The 20,918-nt window shown below is 40.8% G+C and overlaps 1 protein-coding gene across 3 annotated transcripts in view; it reads right to left on the minus strand.

Annotated features, from left to right (window-relative positions):
- The window catches only part of CUX2 (cut like homeobox 2), a 533,765-nt gene that overhangs the window by 29,058 nt on the left and 483,789 nt on the right, over window positions 1-20,918 (minus strand). For all 3 annotated transcript variants that reach the window (XM_075834888.1, XM_075834897.1, XM_075834879.1), the window contains 4 exons: window positions 7,213-7,404; window positions 6,590-6,648; window positions 1,714-1,762; window positions 1,516-1,615 (listed from right to left, as the gene is read on the minus strand). In XM_075834888.1, coding sequence (XP_075691003.1) covers window positions 1,516-1,615; window positions 1,714-1,762; window positions 6,590-6,648; window positions 7,213-7,404 — 400 coding nt within the window. The remainder of the gene's footprint in view (window positions 1-1,515; window positions 1,616-1,713; window positions 1,763-6,589; window positions 6,649-7,212; window positions 7,405-20,918) is intronic.

Here is a 20,918-nt window from a genome sequence, read left to right on the forward strand (position 1 = left end):
CGTCTTTTTACGCGCCGTCTTTTGACAGCGACACGTAAAATTACACCTCGTGGGAACAGAACATCGTAAAACCCATTGAAAGCAATGGGCAGATGTTTGTAGGCGTAATGGAGCCTTTCTTTCAGGCGTAATTCAAGGCGTAAAACGCCCGAATTACGTCTGAAAACAGTGCGTGTGAACATACCCTTAGCAGCTACGTTGCTGACTGAACTTTCAATTCATGATTTGTAGGGCATGGTATATTGCTTTACAAAATGGATTGGAGATTGAGTTTCACTAATAGTAATGTTTTAAATAGCACATTTTAATATAATGTGGCATGTGAAGTAAATAAACCACTGGTTTGGAGACTTGTGTTGCTCATACACATGTAATTTATTGCTGTGCACAGTTCTTGCACTCATTACCGTCATCCAGAACTTTAACCTGACTGCCAAAAAACTTGGCATTAATTAGAAATTGGCAGAAGAGGCAGAATTTGCAGTTGAAGAGGGGAGAAGTGCCACACTTTAAAAATGACTGAGGTCTGTGTGATGTTGCTGAATATCATGCTGAAAATGTACTTTACCAGTACATAAGAACACATAGCGGATATTCATTAACGCAATTACACAATTTTTATTTTTTTTGGCACAACTGCTTGAAAAATGATGGCTTTGACTGACTACCTTATTTAGGATACCACCGCAGACCCTTTAGCCGACATGAGCAGCTCTTTCTGTTTGTGCCAGTAGAATGGAGTTTTAGTTGCACCAAATGTGATTGGTTTATGAAAGTTTTGAGAAAAGAGGCAGTGAACGGCACCAGGGACCATACAGAGGAACACAGAGGATGCTACACTGCAGTTTTAGTGTAATAGTATTTATTTCCTGTTGCTTATACAGCACCAACATATTTTTTAGCGCTGTACAGAGAATGTTACCATTCAAATTAGCCTCTATCCCCAATGGAGCTCAAAGTCTATTTTCCCTATCTCAGAAACAAACATTAGGGCCAATTTTTTATAGGAAGCCAATTAACTTATCAGTATGTTTCTGGAGTGTCAAAAGAGACTAGAGTACCCACAGGAAACCCACGGGGGGGAAATACAAACTGCATGCAGATGTTTCCCTAAGCCCAAAATTCGAACCCAGGACACCACTGCTGCCAGGCTAACCACTGAGCCACAGTAATGCTCATGGTGTTGTACATCAATCCCAGTCAGTATGCCCATTATTTGTGTTTTTATTTTTTAATAAAGTCTATATTGCACCACAATAATTGCAGACTTGAGAGTGTGATAATTTTGAAAAAGGCGTTTCGAATAGAAAAATAATTTAAGGCCCAATATTTTTGTTTTTTTGTTTTATAGTGAACGCAAATGTCAAAAAATCTAGTACATATTTTGTGCATGAGAATGGGACAGCCAGTTAATATTATACTTACATGTTCTTCCTGTGTTTTTTCCGATTAAATTGGCTCTAGCAGGTATTAGATGAATTAATTATTCTTGTAGGACAAGAATTTTGTACATACCACGGCTGGGGACAATGCTCGGTTTTTCTAGGAGATAGGTCTGTGAAGGGTAAAATGCTTCTCTTTTGATTGATACGTTTTCTTCTGACTTGGATGTCTCCTGCATTAAATAAATGGGACATTTAATTCGGGTCTTATGAATATGTCCATCATTGTGTAACTAGTCTTCCTACACTAAACATTGTTCAAATTACATACTGGGGTAAGATCACAGCTGGATGTAGAAGACTTCATAGCTTTCAATATGCTGTAAGAAAAGAAGAATGATTATACATGGTATCATAAAACAGCATGCTACATCATTAAAAATCTATGCAAAATCAGGGATCAATCAATCGACAGTCACTACAACAGACATGTTAGTGAGGTTGTTATAAGTGAGCTATTTATACAGTTATACGGTGTATAGTTTACTCATATAAGAAAATACAGACTCTAAGCTTCAAAGCTGTAGCTTTCTTGTAGACTTTTGTCGCGGGGCCAAAGGAGGATGGTGTGAACCTTCTGTGTTGCCAACAGATTCTGTGTGGGGCTAACCCAAGGAGCAGAGTCTAAGGAAATCCCAGGTGTTCACCCTTTAACCTCCATACGGAGATGTGGACTTGGCTGCTAGGGATCACTGATCGCTACCCACAGAGTAGTCTCTATTGGCGATGACTGATGCGAACAGATAAAGTACCAAACACAGTAGGCAAGATACACGGTGAAACAAACAGAAATCAGTGAGCCAATTAGACAGGCAGAGTATGGTCGTAAACTAAGACGGGCAGAAGGTCAGGGCAGGCGGCCGTGAGGACGAGGTCAAGAAGAGTAGGTAACAGTAAATTCAAAAGGTAATACAGCAGAGAATAACTAGCTGGCTAGTATGGAACCCAATTGCTCAGGCCCAGAGAAAAGGGGGAGGGTCACTTAAGTACCCTGAAAAAGCTGGTGCGTGTTGGCCCTTCAAGGTAAAAGGAGTCATCGCACTCTAACCAATGCCAGGGGATCTGAAGAAGAGCAACGGCAGGGGAGGTTGTGAGCTGGGCTGCCTGAAGCATCAGCATGTGTCGACCAGGTTAGAGGAGACACCGAGGAGAAGTAAGTACAAAGTGTGAGCAATGGGAAGCAGAAGCGGCCATGACAACTATGCAGCTATTGTATGTGTATGTCATCGCTGTTAAGCTGGTTTTACACATAAGATGACTGACATCCAACCACTACATAAACATGCAAGTTCAGATTGAATGAGGGAGATAAGCCACTGCCATAGGAAGAGGGGGGAAAAGCTGCTGCCATCCAGGATTGGGCATTGTTTAAATCTAGCATGGCTGATCCTTGTTCACTCCAAATTTAGATCTCTGAGAACAGTTGGGCTGCCCTATAGGCATTAGATTGTTGGAGGATCCCACTGACATTTATATAATGCGTATAGCCAGCTTTATACCCAGCTCATCAATGATAACCTATGTAGCAGGGTCCTGGAATCGATAACAGGAGGGCTAAGGTCACACAGCCCTGTCCAAGGTGATTTCAGAATATCAAGAGCAGCTGCTGGGAAAGTAAGGAGGAAGAAAAGACCATAGCAATCTCAGAGGTGGAGTCCCCAGGTTAGTTCTGGAACCTCCTCTGGAAAGATTAGGGATTTAGAAATTAAGGTCAGGGAAGCCCCAGCAGCTAAAAATGTCATGGGGGGGGGGGGCCCTATCCAACCTTTGGGACCCGAACACCACCTAACCCTCTATCACAGCCACATATAGGAGAGGTGGCCATGCATGCATGTGGCCCAATTCACTGAAGTCTATAGGAGTTATGGAGATAGCTAAGCCAGTAACTCCCTTACACTTTACAAAAGAGAAAGCAACACTCATACGTGGCCACCTCTCCACTATAATCAGGACCTGAATTAATCTTTACGATGTCCCAAAACAACGGAAAGCCAATGTTTTATCTAATAATGTCAGCACATGAATCTATCAAGCAAGAACATTCTCTATGTGCAATGCACAATGTTCTACCTCTAAAAATAATAAGCAAAATATTCTTAGATGTTTAGTTGATCATGTTTTCATCACATTTTTATTTTTCATGTAGTATGGAGTATAAATGACATTTCAAGATATCTGCAAAAACTGATGACATATGAAAATATTCACAGAACTTATTGAAGAAAATGTTGAGAAATAGAAGAAAGTGCTAATTTCAAGTTAACTGTACTTTTTTTTTATCATCCAAGTTTGCAGTCCCCTCTGAAATCTATCCACAGAACAATTGGGAGCCCAATGACGTCCAGTGAAGAACCCAAAATTTAAAAGCATTGTTCAGGAAATAGCGCCACTCTTGTTCATGGGCTGTGGCTGGTATTACAACTCACCCCATCAAAGTATATTATGTCATATTGAATTCTGCAGTGAATCGTTAGCAATCATTTTACAGCATATATGATTTCTTTCTACTTATTTTAAGTACATTGAACAGTATGTACGTGCTAATATTTGGAATTGTAGCTCTAAAATGTGCATGGTCTATTATTATTCAACATGCTTTTACTTTTTACATTGTAGTGATTGTTTGCCTCTGTGTACAGATGATGATCTAATCCATCATCAAAATGACATCTGTTCTATGGGATAATAGTGAAGTGCTAGTCTCCAGGGTCTGGGATAGAGAACTTGTCACAGGCTCCTGTAGGATTCCAGACACAACTGTACAACAAGGCAATGATCCTAAACATTTCTAACCCAACTGTCAAATGTGCGGCCCTATATTCCCACTGTGAGAATGAGACAGAGTTTTGAAACTGATTTCGAGAAGCCTAAGGGACCTTGGGCACTTCATAGACTGTGATCAGAAGCTGTGCTTGAATCAATCAAAAACTATTAGCTTTCTTACATTGGGACAGATTTACAGTAATAAGGACTGATGTGACTAAATTACTAATTATTCCCCAAAACAGGAAAATATACAAAAATAAGAGCTGACATGTTACTGTAGTAGTGCAACAGGGATCCGCAGCCAGTGGCAGATCATCCTCAGGACTCCGATACAAATGAATATTATAGGCTGCAGGCCACGTTAGTCCTGCAGCCTATAAGGCGCTGGGAAGACTCCCTGCGCAGGCCGGCGTGATGAGGTACTGCGCATGTGTCTAGTCCGGAGGCTTCACATGTGTCCAGCTGGAGCGGCCGCCACGGGGCAAGGTAAGTAAAATATATATATGTTTTTTTAGGTGGGGGTAGCGCTGTGTATATATTCAAGGAGGGGGGGGGGAGTGCTCCGTGACACTATATACAAGGGGGAGGGTAGTGCTGTGTGGGCCTATATACAAGGGGGAGGGGAGCGCTGTGTGACACTATATACAAATGGGAGAGTGCTCTGTGACACTATATACAAGGTGGGAGTGTTCTGTGACACCATATACAAGGGGGGGGGGGGAGTTCTCCGTTACACTATATACAAGGGGGCAGTGCTGTGTGACCCTATATACAAGGGGGGGGGGAGTGCTGTGTGACCCTATATACAAGGGGGGAGGGGAGCGCTGTGTGGCACTATATACAAAGGGGGGAGCGCTGCGTGCACTATATACAAGGGGGGAGCGCTATGTGGCCCATATATACAAGGGGGAAGCGCTAAGTGGCCCCATATGCAAGGGGGAGCGCTGTGTGGCTCTATATACAAAGGGGGGAGCACTGTGTGACACTATATACAAGGGGGGGAGCTCTGTGTGACACTATGTACAAAGGGGGAGGGCTGTGTAGCACTATATACAAGGGGGACTGTGTAGCGCTATCCACAGTGGTATGTGTGTGGTGGCGCTCTTTACAGGGTGGCTCTGTAGCGCTATTTACAAGAGGGGGAGGGCTATGTGGCGCTTTCTACAGGGGGGCTGTATGGCGCTATCTATAGGGGGCTGTGTGTAACGCTCTCTACGGGGGGAATGTGTATGGTGCTAGCTGTAGGGGGGATGTGTGATATCTACAGGGGGCTTTATGTAGCGCTATCTATGGGGGTGTGTAATATCTACAGTGGCTGTGTGTGGCACTATGTACAGGGGGCTGTGTGTATGTGGTGTTTTACAGTGTATAGTATTATTATATTCAGGCGCGCAGTGTTTGGTGATATTATATTTAGGGGCACAGCATGTGGCACTATGATAATTTTATTTTCGTTTATAGGTGTGGAATTGTTGGAAAAGTGAGGAGCCGAAGACATCTGAGTGGCAAATTCTGCAGAAATGAGTCATGGCCGGGAGAAGTCGTCATGAGCTCTGGACCGGATGGAGAAGAAAAGAGGAAAAAAAACTACTAGAATCTGAGACATCGTCACCTGTGAGTCACTAGATTTATAGAGAATCTGTCACCTCTCCTGACATGTTTATTATAGGAAATACTTGTATTTCACAAAAAGTCTTTGTGCAGTCCAGGACTGATAGACAATTCCCCTTGTCAAGAGGATGTGTCTTTGCACAGTGTGATCCTGTCAGAATGTAGGGACACAGCCCTGTGACAAGGGGTATCGTAACACCCATTTGTTAATGCTTGCCCAAAGCAAGAAGCTTAGCTTTGCTATGTTTGATTTCTTGAAGAAGCGATTCTAGGATCTGTTTAAGAAAGTTTCCTTACGCTGCATTTTTCAACATTAACAGTAATTCAATGGGGGGAAATGCTACATCAATACAAAAAATAGGTGAGAGGTAAGGCATGCTGAGGTTTTTAAAAATGCAGCATGCAATAAAAACCATGCGGTTATTAACTGGAATGTGTGAACAGAATTTTTAAAAAAATCCTATTACGGACTATATAAACTCTCTCTGGCACTTTTCGTATGCATGAAGATGATAAAAGCTTTGTATAGCTGTTCAGTCAACACTTCCAGTAGATTTATATCTGGTTTTTATAAAATAACAGATGGATATGTATTTTGTGCACGATGGAAGAGTAAATATATACAGCACTGTAATAGGTATAAACAACCCCTAGTGACACCGCCGTCTTATTTATTGCATTATAAACCTGGGAGCGTGGAGTGTTTCCCATGGCACATTATGAATCAGACTGATAGAGAGCAGAGTTACAGAGGGCGTTATGAATCTCACCTTAGCTCAGTTTTAATTTCTTCGTAATCTGACTGACTTTGCAACTTGTCTTCCAATTTCTGCAGAAGAATCAGAATTGGAGAATATGGTATATATCAGTGTACAGCACATACCGTACATACATACACATACTGTTATGCTGTCAATACACTACTCAATACTATTAAGAAGCTTTTACAAACCTTAGGGGTGAAATGGACTCAATAACATGAACATTATTTTCTCTCATAAAAAAGCAAGAGACGGTTGACCAGCAGGCTTGGCGGCTATAAGATGGCCCGATGTCTATAGCCATGCATAATTGCTCTTATTTGGTCAACAAGTTGTTATGTAAATATATTGGAGTGAAATATAATAAAAGGGAAAGGAGGTCTATTCTCAAAATACGCCAGTAACTGCAGGCCTTATTTGTAATTGCTTGCTTGTAGTTTTTCTGCCCCCGGAATGCCCACATGGGGCATCCCTCTGGCTGTCTGGCATGTAAACGTTTAGTTTTTATATAGTTTCGTTAAACACTAGAACAGTGGTTAACTGATCTCAGGGAACCATGGATAACAGGCATGCGCCATTCTAGAAATTGTATTTATAATCTGTAACTGCATTAGGATGTGTAAAGTCTGCACCTCTATGGCCTCAGATTTGAAGAGAAGTTGTTGTTCTAGTTCAGTTATTTGAGTAGATGAAGATTCTTCCAATTCCTGTATAGCGTTCTGGAGATGCTGAATATCCTTGAGGAGTCTTAAAATTTCTCTGTCTTTAGAAGCTAAAGCTGATTCTAAATGAGATCCAGAACATAATGAGAAGCCACTTTTGTCCTAAAAAATAAAAAAGAGGGAAAAAAAAACACCTGTTATGATGCTTTGACTAATAGAAACAATTAACATAAACTTCAGATACCATTAGGTACATGTATAATCCTGTTAACCTCCCTGGAGAAATAGAAACAAGAACATGCCTACTTGAGTTACTCTGGAAATTAAGAGTAATGGTATTTTCACTGGGCAGAGACACTTGCTGAGCAAAACAACAGAAAATGTGACATAGGTAATAGCTGCCTTTATAAGCAGCCTTCAACAAAGTACAAAGTATAGCCCTACACACTGGTCAGCAGAGCTTGCCATACAACCATCATGCCAACTAATATCGAACGGTTTTAATCATCCACTATGAAGTCTGTGTTGCATACACGTTCCTTTAGATTAGGTTATGGCATTTTAACCAGTAGATTCAACTAGTGGGCATATTTAGCCCCATATTTAGCTACCCATCTAGCCCTCCCCCTAAAAAAAATACGATATGGTGCAAGAGTAAGTAAACAGTATGAAGGAAAGTGTTTCATGTGACCCCTTCAGCTCTGCTGAAAAGTTCACAGAAGGGCATATATCACAACTGTGTGTTGTATATCCACAAGGGGCACTGTGTGTGGCACTATCTACAGGGTGAACTGTTGTGGCACTATCTACAGGGGCACTGTGTGGCACTATTTACAGTGCTTGGCATCTACAGGGGGTAGATAAGCCTCGGATTTCTTGCCTATGACAAATCTGAACCGTTCGAGCATAACTTTACTGTTGGAGTTCAGTTCGGACCTTCATCTGACGGTAAACCTAGGTAAATGGACCTTCACTAAAAATAGTTGAGTACCCCTGCTTTAAATGATGATGGAGGAGAGCGGTGGCATGGGGAAGAATAGGTATATTTAAAACGTTATTGTTTTTCCACTTCAGACCCACCCACAGTTTAAACAAACTTCCAGAAAACCACTTTAGACTTGGTTCAGAGTTTGTGTTTTGGTTCAGCTCAAAGCCACATCAAAATTGCAGGGTCTACACGGCAGCGAAAAACTGCACCAAAACTGATTGTTAATACATGTTGTTATTTCAAAATAGGGTTATCATTTTTGACAAACAATCAGCTCTAGAAAATGTTCCTTGAACTGCTCTAATGTAAAACCACAATCGCGGCACCACGTTCAATATGGTGCACAGTAAATACTATATGTTTATAAGAAAATGCAGCAAACTCTGAAAACTACGGTTCTTCAAAAGTTTTGTGAAAATCTAATTAGCATTAATGTAACATCTGGAAGCTTTAGTTGTCAATCTACATGAAAAAGTGAAAGCCAACCTCAGTGTTACGATTGTAGCGTTAAATCAACCAATCAAGTATATGGGCAGCAATGTGGAGATATATGTACAGTAGAAATTTCTATATTGACAATCACTCTAATTATTTCATATATTTTTGCATTTATGCCCTTTTACAGTCTCTCTATAGTGAAAAAATGTCTAAATATTGGTTGGATCAGGGGCAAATCTTCCTGTCTATTGCCAGCTGTATGAAAAGTAAGACGAATTATAAACCACACAACACTCCAATATAGTTCATACAAGTCAGGTACAACTGGTTGTTGGAAGTTTAATGTAAACTAAATGAACTACTGTGTACTGCTCAATGCCATCTGATGACAGGACACAATACGAATTCCTTCCAAAATAGTCAAATTTGCAGAAAAGTCCTTTAACTATATCTTATCTAAAAGCAGAACAAATATTCTTCTGCAGACTGAAGTCTATTTCTGGTTGGCACCCAATATGACCATGGTTAGTGTTACCACAATGGTTTCCCGGGCTCCTCAGTGACAAATCCTTGCAATTTTACTTATCACTGCACAACTAAGCAGATTTGTCGGCAATGTCAACCCCTGTGAATGCCGTAATGGTGGCCATTTTGGTTGTCACCAAGTCTTTGCAGACAAAGCAATAGCTAAAAAAAAGGTTGGATAAAATTTTTAACAACAGAAAAGGACAACTCATGGACCCATGTCCACAGTAGTGCTCTGTTGCTTTATGGATTAGAGATTTCTGGGTGAGTACCGTAGTTATCTTGCCTCTATCCCTCTTCAGATGGCATTTCAGAGATGAGACACATGTAAAATGCCTATGTACATAAGCAACTAAGTTTCTTTTTTGTCCGATCTTTAGTTCATCTAGTAAGTCTACAAGGAAAATATTAGTAAAAGCAAAGATCAGTGGATGAACCCCATAAGGAACTTGCTCTCAACAAACCAGGAGCTGCCATATAAGCTACAATAATATCGGCTTATCCTTACTCCTGAAAAAGTAGTATATGTACTTGAAAGTTTTAAAGCCTCCCCCAATGGATAAGATGTAACTTTTACATAATATATATGTGTATATATATATATATATATATATATATATATATATATATATATATATATATATATATATTATCTGCCACGCTTTGATACCCTCCAAAATAATTTATAGTATGGTTTCTGGGATATTTTCATGGATACACCCTTTCAATCCCCAAAGAAGAGCTGAAATATATTGCTCATCACAAACTGCACTGTGTGAACAAATCCTAAAAGGGACCAGAATGTAATTGCATTTTTCAAGATATTATTTTTAAACCATTTAGGAATCCCTAGTAATTTAAAGGGTAACTAAACATTCAAGAAACTTCTGACAAGTCATAGTGACATGTCAGAAGATTTGATTGGTGGGGGTCCGAGCGCGGAGACCCCCACCAATCGCTAAAACTAAGCGGTAGAAGAGCTCGTGTGAGTGCTGAGCTGCTTCGTTTCAGTTCAGCTTTTTCCAGAAATCAATGAAGCGGGTACGAGCTCAATAGAAACTCTACACGTCGTACTCCAATACATCGGCTTTCCGGAAAAAGCCGCACAGAAACTAAGCGGCTCAGCATTTACACGAGCGCTTCTGCAGCTTCGTTTTAGCGAATGGTGGGGGTCTCAGTGCTCGGACCCCACCAATCCAAACCTCTGACATGTCACTATGACATGTCAGAAGTTTGTTGAACGTTTAGGTACCCTTTTAACAAAGTAGGTTCTAAACATAAAAATAACTGCTGGTAATGGGCAAGTGTCAAGATATTTCTCACACACTGGCTCCTGACCTAATGAATGATTCCATGAGGTCTTGCGTGTCTGTACAAATAGAAGTTTAGATATATAGTATTGTAACTACAGAGCTCCCAGAACAAAGACCCACAGAAGAACTTAGACCAGCAGATCCTTGCAGAGAACAACAGGTCAGTCTAATGGAATTATTTACAGAAGATAATTGCTCCCTGAGACTCTCAATCTCCCTGTGAGCAGCTTCTGCTCTCTGCAAAGACAGGGAAAATAGATGGCAAATATCAAAATGTAAAAGTATGCCACACAAAATCATCCTTGTGTGAAGTGCTTTTAACAAATTTAAATAATGGTTCTGATTCTGATCTCTTTAGAACGTGACATTATACGCAGGTAGATTTAATACATAGACAACTAGGCACCACCATTTAAGAGCTTCACATTTTTTTCTTCTGAATTTATACTTTATATGAAACATAGAAAAATGAATGTGCTATGCGCACTAACTTTTCAAACAACTTATGCTAATCTAATAGTATATCTGATATACAGTGGAGGAAATAAGTATTTGATCCCTTGCTGATTTTGTAAGTTTGTCCACTGTCAAAGTCATGAACAGTCTAGAATTTTTAGGCTAGGTTAATTTTACCAGTGAGAGATAGATTATATAAAAATAAAAATAAAATCACATTGTCAAAATTATATATATTTATTTGCATTGTGCACAGAGAAATAAGTATTTGATCCCCTACCAACCATTAAGAGTTCAGCCTCCTCCAGACCAGTTACACGCTCCAAATCAACTTGGTGCCTGCATTAAAGACAGCTGTCTTACATGGTCACCTGTATAAAAGACTCCTGTCCACAGACTCAATTAATCAGTCTGACTCTAACCTCTACAGCATGGGCAAGACCAAAGAGCTTTCTAAGGATGTCAGGGACAAGATCATAGACCTGCACAAGGCTGGAATGGGCTACAAAACCATAAGTAAGACGCTGGGTGAGAAGGAGACAACTGTTGGTGCAATAGTAAGAGAATGGAAGACATACAAAATGACTGTCAATCGACATCGATCTGGGGCTTCATGCAAAATCTCACCTCGTGGGGTGTCCTTGATCCTGAGGAAGGTGAGAGCTCAGCCGAAAACTACACGGGGGAACTTGTTAATGATCTCAAGGCAGCTGGGACCACAGTCACCAAGAAAACCATTGGTAACACATTACGCCGTAATGGATTAAAATCCTGCAGTGCCCGCAAGGTCCCCCTGCTCAAGAAGGCACATGTACAGGCCCATCTGAAGTTTGCAAATGAACATCTGGATGATTCTGAGAGTGATTGGGAGAAGGTGCTGTGGTCAGATGAGACTAAAATTGAGCTCTTTGGCATTAACTCAACTCGCCGTTTTTGGAGGAAGAGAAATGCTGCCTATGACCCTAAGAACACCGTCCCCACTGTCAAGCATGGAGGTGGAAACATTATGTTTTGGGGGTGTTTCTCTGCTAAGGGCACAGGACTACTTCACCGCATCAATGGGAGAATGGATGGAGCCATGTACCGTCAAATCCTGAGTGACAACCTCCTTCCCTCCACCAGGACATTAAAAATGGCTCGTGGCTGGGTCTTCCAGCACGACAATTACCCAAAACATACAGCCAAGGCAACAAAGGAGTGGCTCAAAAAGAAGCACATTAAGGTCATGGAGTGACCTAGCCAGTCTCCAGACCTTAAACCCATCGAAAACTTATGGAGGGAGCTGAAGATCCGAGTTGCCAAGCGACAGCCTCGAAATCTTAATGATTTACAGATGATCTGCAAAGAGGAGTGGGCCAAAATTCCATCTAACATGTGTGCAAACCTCATCATCAACTACTAAAAACATCTGACTGCTGTGCGTGCCAACAAGGGTTTTGCCACCAAGTATTAAGTCTTGTTTGCCAAAGGGATCAAATACTTATTTCTCTGTGCACAATGCAAATAAATATATATAATTTTGACAATGTGATTTTATTTTTATTTTTTTATATAATCTATCTCTCACTGGTAAAATTATCCTAGCCTAAAAATTCTAGACTGTTCATGTCTTTGACAGTGGGCAAACTTACAAAATCAGCAAGGGATCAAATACTTATTTCCTTCACTGTATATCAACATTGTTATTTGCTTACTGTTAAAATTTAGTTGATTTATCCATACAAATTTTGTATAAAGTTACTGCCACTAGGTGTCTCCATTCCTCTAGTCTGCTGTCCACCCCCTGTTGTCAAGCAAAATCTGTCTTTAACCCCTTAGTGACCACTAATACGCCTTTTCACGTGATTCACTAATGGGCTTTAGGCTAGGCTGACGCCTTTTCACGTCAGCCTAGTCTAAGTCCTGCACGGGTCTCCCGTGCAGGCAGGAGCCGGGGCTCTGCTGTCTGATGACATCTGAGCTCCTGCTCCAACGCCCGCGATCGAAGTTTACTTCGATCGCGGCCGTTTAACCCGTTAAATGCCGCCGTCAATAGCGACCGCAGCATTTAACTTTGTTTACAGAGGGAGTGCGCTCCCTCTGTCACCCATCGGCAGCCCGCGAATGAAATCGCGGGTCTCCGATGGGGTGTCATGGCAGCCGGGGGCTTGATAAAAGCCCCCAGGTCTGCCCTGGACATATTCCTGTTAGGACACGCCGGAGGCACGTCCTAACAGATTGCCTGTCAGATTTACACTGACAGGCAATAATGCTCTGGTATACGAAGTATACCAGAGCATTATAGCAGCGATCGGAAGATCGCACAGTAAAGTCCCCTAGTGGGACTAATAAAATCAGTCATCAAAGTGAAATAAAGATTATTAATAAAAAGTACAGTAAAAAAATAAATAAAACCATTTTTTTCCATAGAAAGTGGTTTTATTTAGTAAAAGTGTAAAAAAAAAAAAAAAAGTACACATATGTGGTATCGCCGCGACCGTAATGACTCCATTAATAAAGTTAATATGTCATTTAAACCACAAAGTGAACACCGTAAAAAAAAAAACGCAAAAAACCATGGCGAAATTGCAATTTTTTTCCATTGCCCCCCAAAAAAGTCATAATAAAATCAATAAGTCCCATGCACCCCAAAACAGTACCATTCAAAACTACGTCTTGTCCCGCAGAAAACAAGCCCAAAAAATCACTACATTGATGGAAAAATAAAAAAATTACGGCTCTTGGAAAGCGACGATGCAAAAGCAAATAATTTTAGTTCAAAAGTGTTTTTATTGTGCAAAAGTCGTAAAACATAAAAAAACCTCTACATATGTGGTATCGCCGTAATCGTACCGACCCATAGAATAAAGGTAACATGTTATTTACGTCGCATAGTGAACGGCGTCAATTTAAAAACGCATAGAACAATGGCGGAATTTCAGTTTTTTTTTATAATCCCCCCCAAAAAGGTTAATAAAAGTTAATATAAAAATTATATGTACCCAAAAATGGTGCCATTAAAAAGCACAACTAATCCCGCAAAAAACAAGTCCTCATACAGCTATGTAGACGAAAAAATAAAAACGTTATAGCTCTTTGAATGAGACTATAGAAAAACGAATAAAATAGCTTGGTCATTAGGGCCTAAAATGGGCTGGTCACTAAGGGGTTAATTACAGAGCAGAGGAGACAGACTGCAGGAAGTGTGTGTGTGGGGGTGGGGTGGGGGTCTCTTCACTGCTTGACCATAGAAGTAAATTGAGAAGGGAGGGTGGAGCAGGAGGGAGCAGAGTGAGAGACACAGACACATACACACTGACCATAGAAGTCTATGGGAAGGGGGGAGTAGGAAAAGGAATCAGGTAGAGAAAGACTCTGACATGTTGCCCATAGAAAGTTTATGGAGAGGGGGAGCAGGAGGGAGCAGAGTAAGAAACACAGACAAGCTGCCTATAGTTGTCTAGAGAGAGTGGAGGGGGAGCAGGAGGAGCAATCAGAGTGAGAAACACAGTTACAAACAGATGTACAGCAGCTGGTAAGAGTTATACGTCACCCCTTTGCTGTATCCTCAGCTACACTGCTTATGACTGCTGTATAATGTAATCCATGGGGCTGAAGCTAAATATATATATATATATATATATATATATATATATATATTTATATGTGATAGGTAGCAAAAGGAAAGCAGGATGTTCTCTATATGCAGTGTATAGAAGACATAAGAGCAGTTAGGCCTTGCCCACTAGCTTAACATTAGACAACTAAGGATTAGAGATAGAGCGTGTTGATCTACATGTACCCTACTGTTAATATATGCTTTAGTGTACTGTTACTCTTCTCATTGTTACTCTTAAGAAAGAATAAAAACAGAAATGATAGACTATCATGTATCAACCACTGACTGCACCACTGAACACCAGGGACAGCCCATTCCAAATGCTGAATGCCCCACTGGCAATTAGACACTGAGTACTGACTGTACCACTGATCACAAGGGAAAAAAAGCTGAACGTTCCACCAACCAGTAAGTACCTTTTTTTCTTGTTTCATTTACCACTAGGAATCCAATAAACAATGTAAAAAATGACCACGAGTGAAGGCATGTTGACGCTGCATACTACTTCATGGAAAGGGAAGTCAAACTGATGGGCCTTACACTAGGCAAAGTGATTTCACTTTACATACTATACACAACATTACTATACTCGTAATCTATGTCTACGACAGCTTTTCATTTAGGTGTAAGTACAGTGCTGTGAAAAAGTATTTGCCCCTCAACCGATTTCTTCTATTTTTGCTAATTTGTCACATTTAAATGTTTCAGATCATCCAACTAATTTTGTTATAAAATAAAGACAAGACGAGTAAACAGAAAATGCCGTTTTTAAATGATCATTTCATTTATTGAGAATAAAAATGTATTCAAAATCTATGTTGCCCATGTGAAAAAGTAATTGCCCGCACCTTAAAACTAATAACTGATTGTGCCTCTCTTGGCAGTAACAACTGCAATCAAACGTTTGCAATAACCTGACATGAGTCTTTTGCTGTGGTAGAGTTTTGGCCCACTCTTCTTTAAAGAATTGTTTTAATTCAGCTACATTGGAGGGTTTTCGAGCATGAACTGCCCGTTTAAGGTCTTGCCACAGCATCTCAATGGGATTTAAAATCAGCCATTACACTACTACCACCATCATGTTTCCATTCCACCATAAGAACATCATACCAAAAGTCACTGTTAGATTTACCCCGGATGTAACGAGACCCATGTCTTCCACAAAGTTCCACCTTTAAATCATAGGTCCACAGAATATTATCCCAAAAGTCTTGGGGATCATCTAGATACTTTTTGTCAAATGCGAAACAAGTCTTTGTGTTATTTTTGGACAGCACTGGTTTGCACCATTCAACTCTCCCATGGATGCCATGTTTACCCAGTGTCTTTCTTATTGTGGAATCGAGTACATTGACCTTAACTGAGGCAAGTGAGGCCTGCAGTTCTTTAGATGTTCTTCTGGGTACTTTTGTGACCTAATGGATGAGTTGTCGACGCCCTCTGGGTGAAACTTTGGTTAGTCGGCCACTGTTCCAAGTTTTCTACATTTGTGTACAATGTCTCTCAAAGCTTTTTAACCATTTCCAGACTTGTAGATTTCAATGACTTTATTTGGCATCTGTTAAGGATCTGCCAGGCACAGCTTCTGTATCCACGCCCATAGGTAATCAGTCTGCACCTGCTTCTATGTCTGTGAGACTGACTCCATCTTCCACCACTCAGGATGGCAGGCTTAGGAGTGGGAGAGCCTATCACAGCCTGGCCAGACGGAGCTAGCTCCCGCCCTCTGTCTATTTATACCTGCCTTTCCTGTTCCTCCTTGCTTGTGATTCTTCTCGTTTTGTTTCCTTGCCCTGCTGCAGCTTCTTGTACCATTTGACCCTGCTTCATATTGACCCTGGCTTACGGACTACTCTCCTGCTCTGCGTTTGGTACCTCGTACACTCCTGGTTTGACTCGGCTTGTTCACTACTATCCTGCTCTGCGTTTGGTACCTCGTACACTCCTGGTTTGACTCGGCTCGTTCACCTCTCTTGCTCACGATGTTGCCGTGGGCAACTGCCCCTTTTCCCTTGCTTCTGTGTTCCCTTGTCTGTTTGTCTGTCGTGCACTTATTGAGCGTAGGGACCATCGCCCAGTTGTACCCCGTCGCCTAGGGCGGGTCGTTGCAAGTAGGCAGGGACTAAGTGGCGGGTAGATTAGGGCTCACTTGTCTTTTTCCTTACCCCCATCTTTACAGCATCTGTATTTAAATATCTTTGGACGTGGCATCATGTGCTTCTTTTTGAGATCTTTTAATCTGCTTCACATTGGCAGATAGGTTCTATTTAGGTGATCTTTAGAGTCAACAGGTCTGGCAGTAATCATGCCTGGTGTGGCTAGTGAAATTGAGCCCAAGTGTCAATTGAATTTGGTTAATTGGTTGATAAGGTAGCTAAGGGGGCAATCCCTTTTTTCATAGGGCCAGGTGGGGTTGAATAGCATTTTTCCTTCAATAAATAAAATCAGCATGTAAAAACAGCATTTTGTGTTTACTTGGGTTATTTTTGTCTAATATTAAAAGTAGTTTGAAGATTTGGAACATTCAAGTGTGAAAAATGTGTAGAAATATAAGAAATTTTTAACAGCACTGTAGCTTTGGCACAGTTTGGAGGGAGAACCTAGTTATAGCATTTATACTTGTGCTGAGGAGCTTCAAGATACATTGTTTTTTAAGGTGTTACATGAAACTAAATTATTTTTATTTCACTATTAAGAATAGGTTTTAGGCCCCAAGCACACGAACGTGCTTTTGCGGCCGCAATTCCCACGAAAATCCATGGGAGAATTGCGGCCCCATTCATTCCTATGGGGCCATGCACACGACTGTGGTTTCCACGGTCAGTGCATGGCCCAGGAGCCCGGTCCGCAGAAAGAACGGACATGTCTTATTACGGCCGTGTTCTGCGGTCCAGGCTCATAGAAAATAATGGTCGCGGCCATGACACTCTGCCCCCGGCCGACCCGAAAATCACGGCCGTGCACATGGCTACGGTCGTGTGAATGAGGCCTTAATGTTTCTAATATCTCCAGTTGCATGTGATTGCTCAGCCCATGCATTCCCTCTCGAAGAAAATGGTATTGTGATATTAACCTATTGCTAGGAGAATATAACCAAAAACAGCCCTTGGCGTGGCGCTGTTCCCCTCCAGTGTAGTCCTTTTGTTGGTTTTTAGTGTTAGATGCCCAAGAATGACACTGAGGTTATTCAATGGAGAGAAATGGAGAGAAATTTAATTTGTGATCATACAGACGACGCGTTTCGGAGCCGTACCGGCTCCTTCCTCAGGCAATATCACAGGGATAAGTGAATGTGGAGAAGGTGCAGACATTTATACTTTAAAAAAAAAATGGGAAGGAGAATGACAGCTGTCAGTGTGCATTATATAAACTTTACGTAGGATCAGTAAATACATCAGACTTCAATAAAATAACATAACACAAGTGTTTGGTATTCTGCTATATAATTATTTATCTTAATTGTTTAAAATAGGATGTGTTGTTCGTATTGTTGAATGGTGTCCCGTATAAACACCAAAACAAGACGTGTACTCTACGAGAATGAAAGGTAACATTATTGGAGGCGAGTTAGCAGGGATTTCATTTAATGTTTCAGGAGATCACTAGATGGGGGGACAACGTAGCTCCTGGGCGTGTGCCGATGTCCTGCATGGAGATCCGACATCCTTAGTAACCAGTGTTGTCTTGTAAACACTGGTTACTAAGACAAGTAATCAAGGTCTCCTGTGAAAGCGCCGATTGGTCAAAAGTTGGGCGTCCTTAGCAACCTGTGTTGTCTTGTAGTGACAACACCACGAAGGATGTAAGTATGTGGCAGATTACTCAGAAAATTAGTCTCTCGGCATTATAGTGTAAGGTTTTAGACAAGCTGTGATCATTTTGTCCAAATCAATAATGGGCTGCTTGTGTTAATACATCAATATGTGGAATGGTATATTTTTCGACAGGTGTAATGTAGACCAAGGTGTATGAAAAAAGGCTGTGTCATTAAAAAGCTCAGTTATGTTAGAAACAGTGGTTAAAAAAAAATAAATATATATATATATATATATATATATATATATATATATATATATATATATATATATATTCGCTCTGTCCCTTCTACCCATAAATTGTACAGAAAGTGCTTTCCGTTTGGCGGCCACTTCACCTAGTCATGTAGAGAGTACTTCTAATAGATTTGATGATGTACAAATATAAAAGGTGTCCAAAATAGGTGATAAATGCTCCTAAAAAGCAACCACTGGTTTTTAAAGTTTATGTGCATATTATAGGCTTATTCAGTGATTCTCCACAGCATTTTATATAACTCACAATTATTCATATAAATGTCATTACAGCAAGACTCAAATCTTTTTTACACTAGTAGTCCAGTAGTAACTATTTAATTCAGATATTGACAAGACTCATCATAAACCATTTCAAAATTCACACCAATTTCATTCAGTAAAATATATTTGCTTCAAAGTCATATTTGCAACATTTGGAGCCTGTTTAACTAATATTTAAGAAAATTTATTATAAGCACTTTACTAATATACATCAATTACGTGCAGTGTTCCCCTTACAAGCAGGATCATTTATGGTAAAACAGGGCAGACGTATTAGGGAATCTAATTCCTTGTTGCTGCTCACCAGCAATATACAGGTGCTACATACACCATTCAGCCAGAACATTAAAACTACCAGCCTAATATTGTGTAGGTCCCCCTCATGATGCCAAAACAGCTTTGACCTGTCGAGGCATGGACTCCACAAGATCTCAGAAAATGTCCTGTGGATCTAGCACCAAGACATTAGAAGATTCTTTAGGTTCTGTAAGTTGCGAGGTGGAACCTCCATGGATCGGACTTGTTTTTCCAGCACATCCTACAGATGTTCGAACGGATAGGGATGTAGGGAATTTGGAGGCCAGGTCTACACCGTAAACTCTTTATCGTTTTCCTCAAACCATTCCTGAACAATTTTTGCAATGTGGCAAGGCACATTATCCTGCTGAAAGAGGCAACTTCCATTAGGGAATACCAATGCCATGGAGGGGTATACTTGGTCTGCAACAATGTTGAGGTTGTTGGTATGTGTCAAAGTAACATCCATATTAATACCAGGACCCAAGGTTTTCCAGAAGAACAATGCCCAGAGCATCACACTGCCTTTGCCGGTTTGCCTTTTTCTCATAGTTCATCATGGTGCCATCTTTTCCCTAGGTAAGCGATGCCCACACACTTGATGTAAAAGAAAACGTGATTCATGAGACCAGTCCACCTTCTTCCATTTCTCGGTTGTCCAGTCCGGATGCTCACATGCCTATTGCAGGCGCTTTCGGCAGTGGACAGGGGTCAGCGTGGGCACTCTGGTCTTGGGCTACGCAGCTCCAAATGCAGCAAGTTGTAATGCACTGTGTGTTCTGACACCTTTCTTTCATATTCACATTCTCAGTATTTATGCTACTTTAGCTTTTCCGTGGGATTGGACCAGATGGGCTAGCCTTCGCTTCTCATGTGAATCAATAAATCTTGGACACCCATGACCCTGTCGCTGACTCACTGGTTTTCCTTCCTTGGGCCACTTTTGGTAAGTACTAACCACTGCATTTTGGAAACACCCCACAAGACTTGACGTTTTGGGAATGTTCTGACCCAGTTGTCTTACCATCACAATTTGGCCCTTTTCAAAGTTGCTCAAATCCTGACACTTGCCCATTTTTCCAGCTTCCGACACATCAACTTCAAGAACTGACTGTCCACTTGCTGTCTAATATATCCCACTCCTTAACTGGTGCCATTATAATGAGATCATCAATGTTATTCACTTGTCAGTGGTTTTAATGTTACGGCTGAATGGTGTAGGTTTCCTTTATATTGTAAATGAGCAAAGCAGATAATGTGATAATTATGACAGCCCCGTTCACTTCAAATATTGTCTGATACCTGTTAACAGAAAGGAGTGATTTGAGTTATAGATATATAATAGGAAATTCTGCACAATACAACTCCCTTATAAATTAGTTGAAATTTGTCCCACAGTTTGGCATATAAACAGATAGTGAGGAATGTAAAACCTTTTCTAAGCCGATTGCGACTTTCGGGCCGTTTACGCCGATCTCTACACATTTCTAAAAAGTGGGCAGAGCTTAGCGGAAGGATCAGGGCCACCCGCTGCTGCTGACCACATTTATTATAATTTACGACAGAAATTGAGGTAAATTAAAGTCAAGTCTTGGCTGACGTAGATTTCCCTCAGTGGCGCAATGACAGCCGAAGATATGACAAATTTATTAAGAGGCATGGGACTCTTAAGAAATTTGTTACATCTTACTTCAGCTTGTTTCTGAATAAGTCTAGCGTATAAAAGG

Source organism: Rhinoderma darwinii, chromosome 1 (assembly GCF_050947455.1).
Source record: "Rhinoderma darwinii isolate aRhiDar2 chromosome 1, aRhiDar2.hap1, whole genome shotgun sequence".
Classification (NCBI taxonomy): Eukaryota; Metazoa; Chordata; class Amphibia; order Anura; family Rhinodermatidae; genus Rhinoderma; species Rhinoderma darwinii.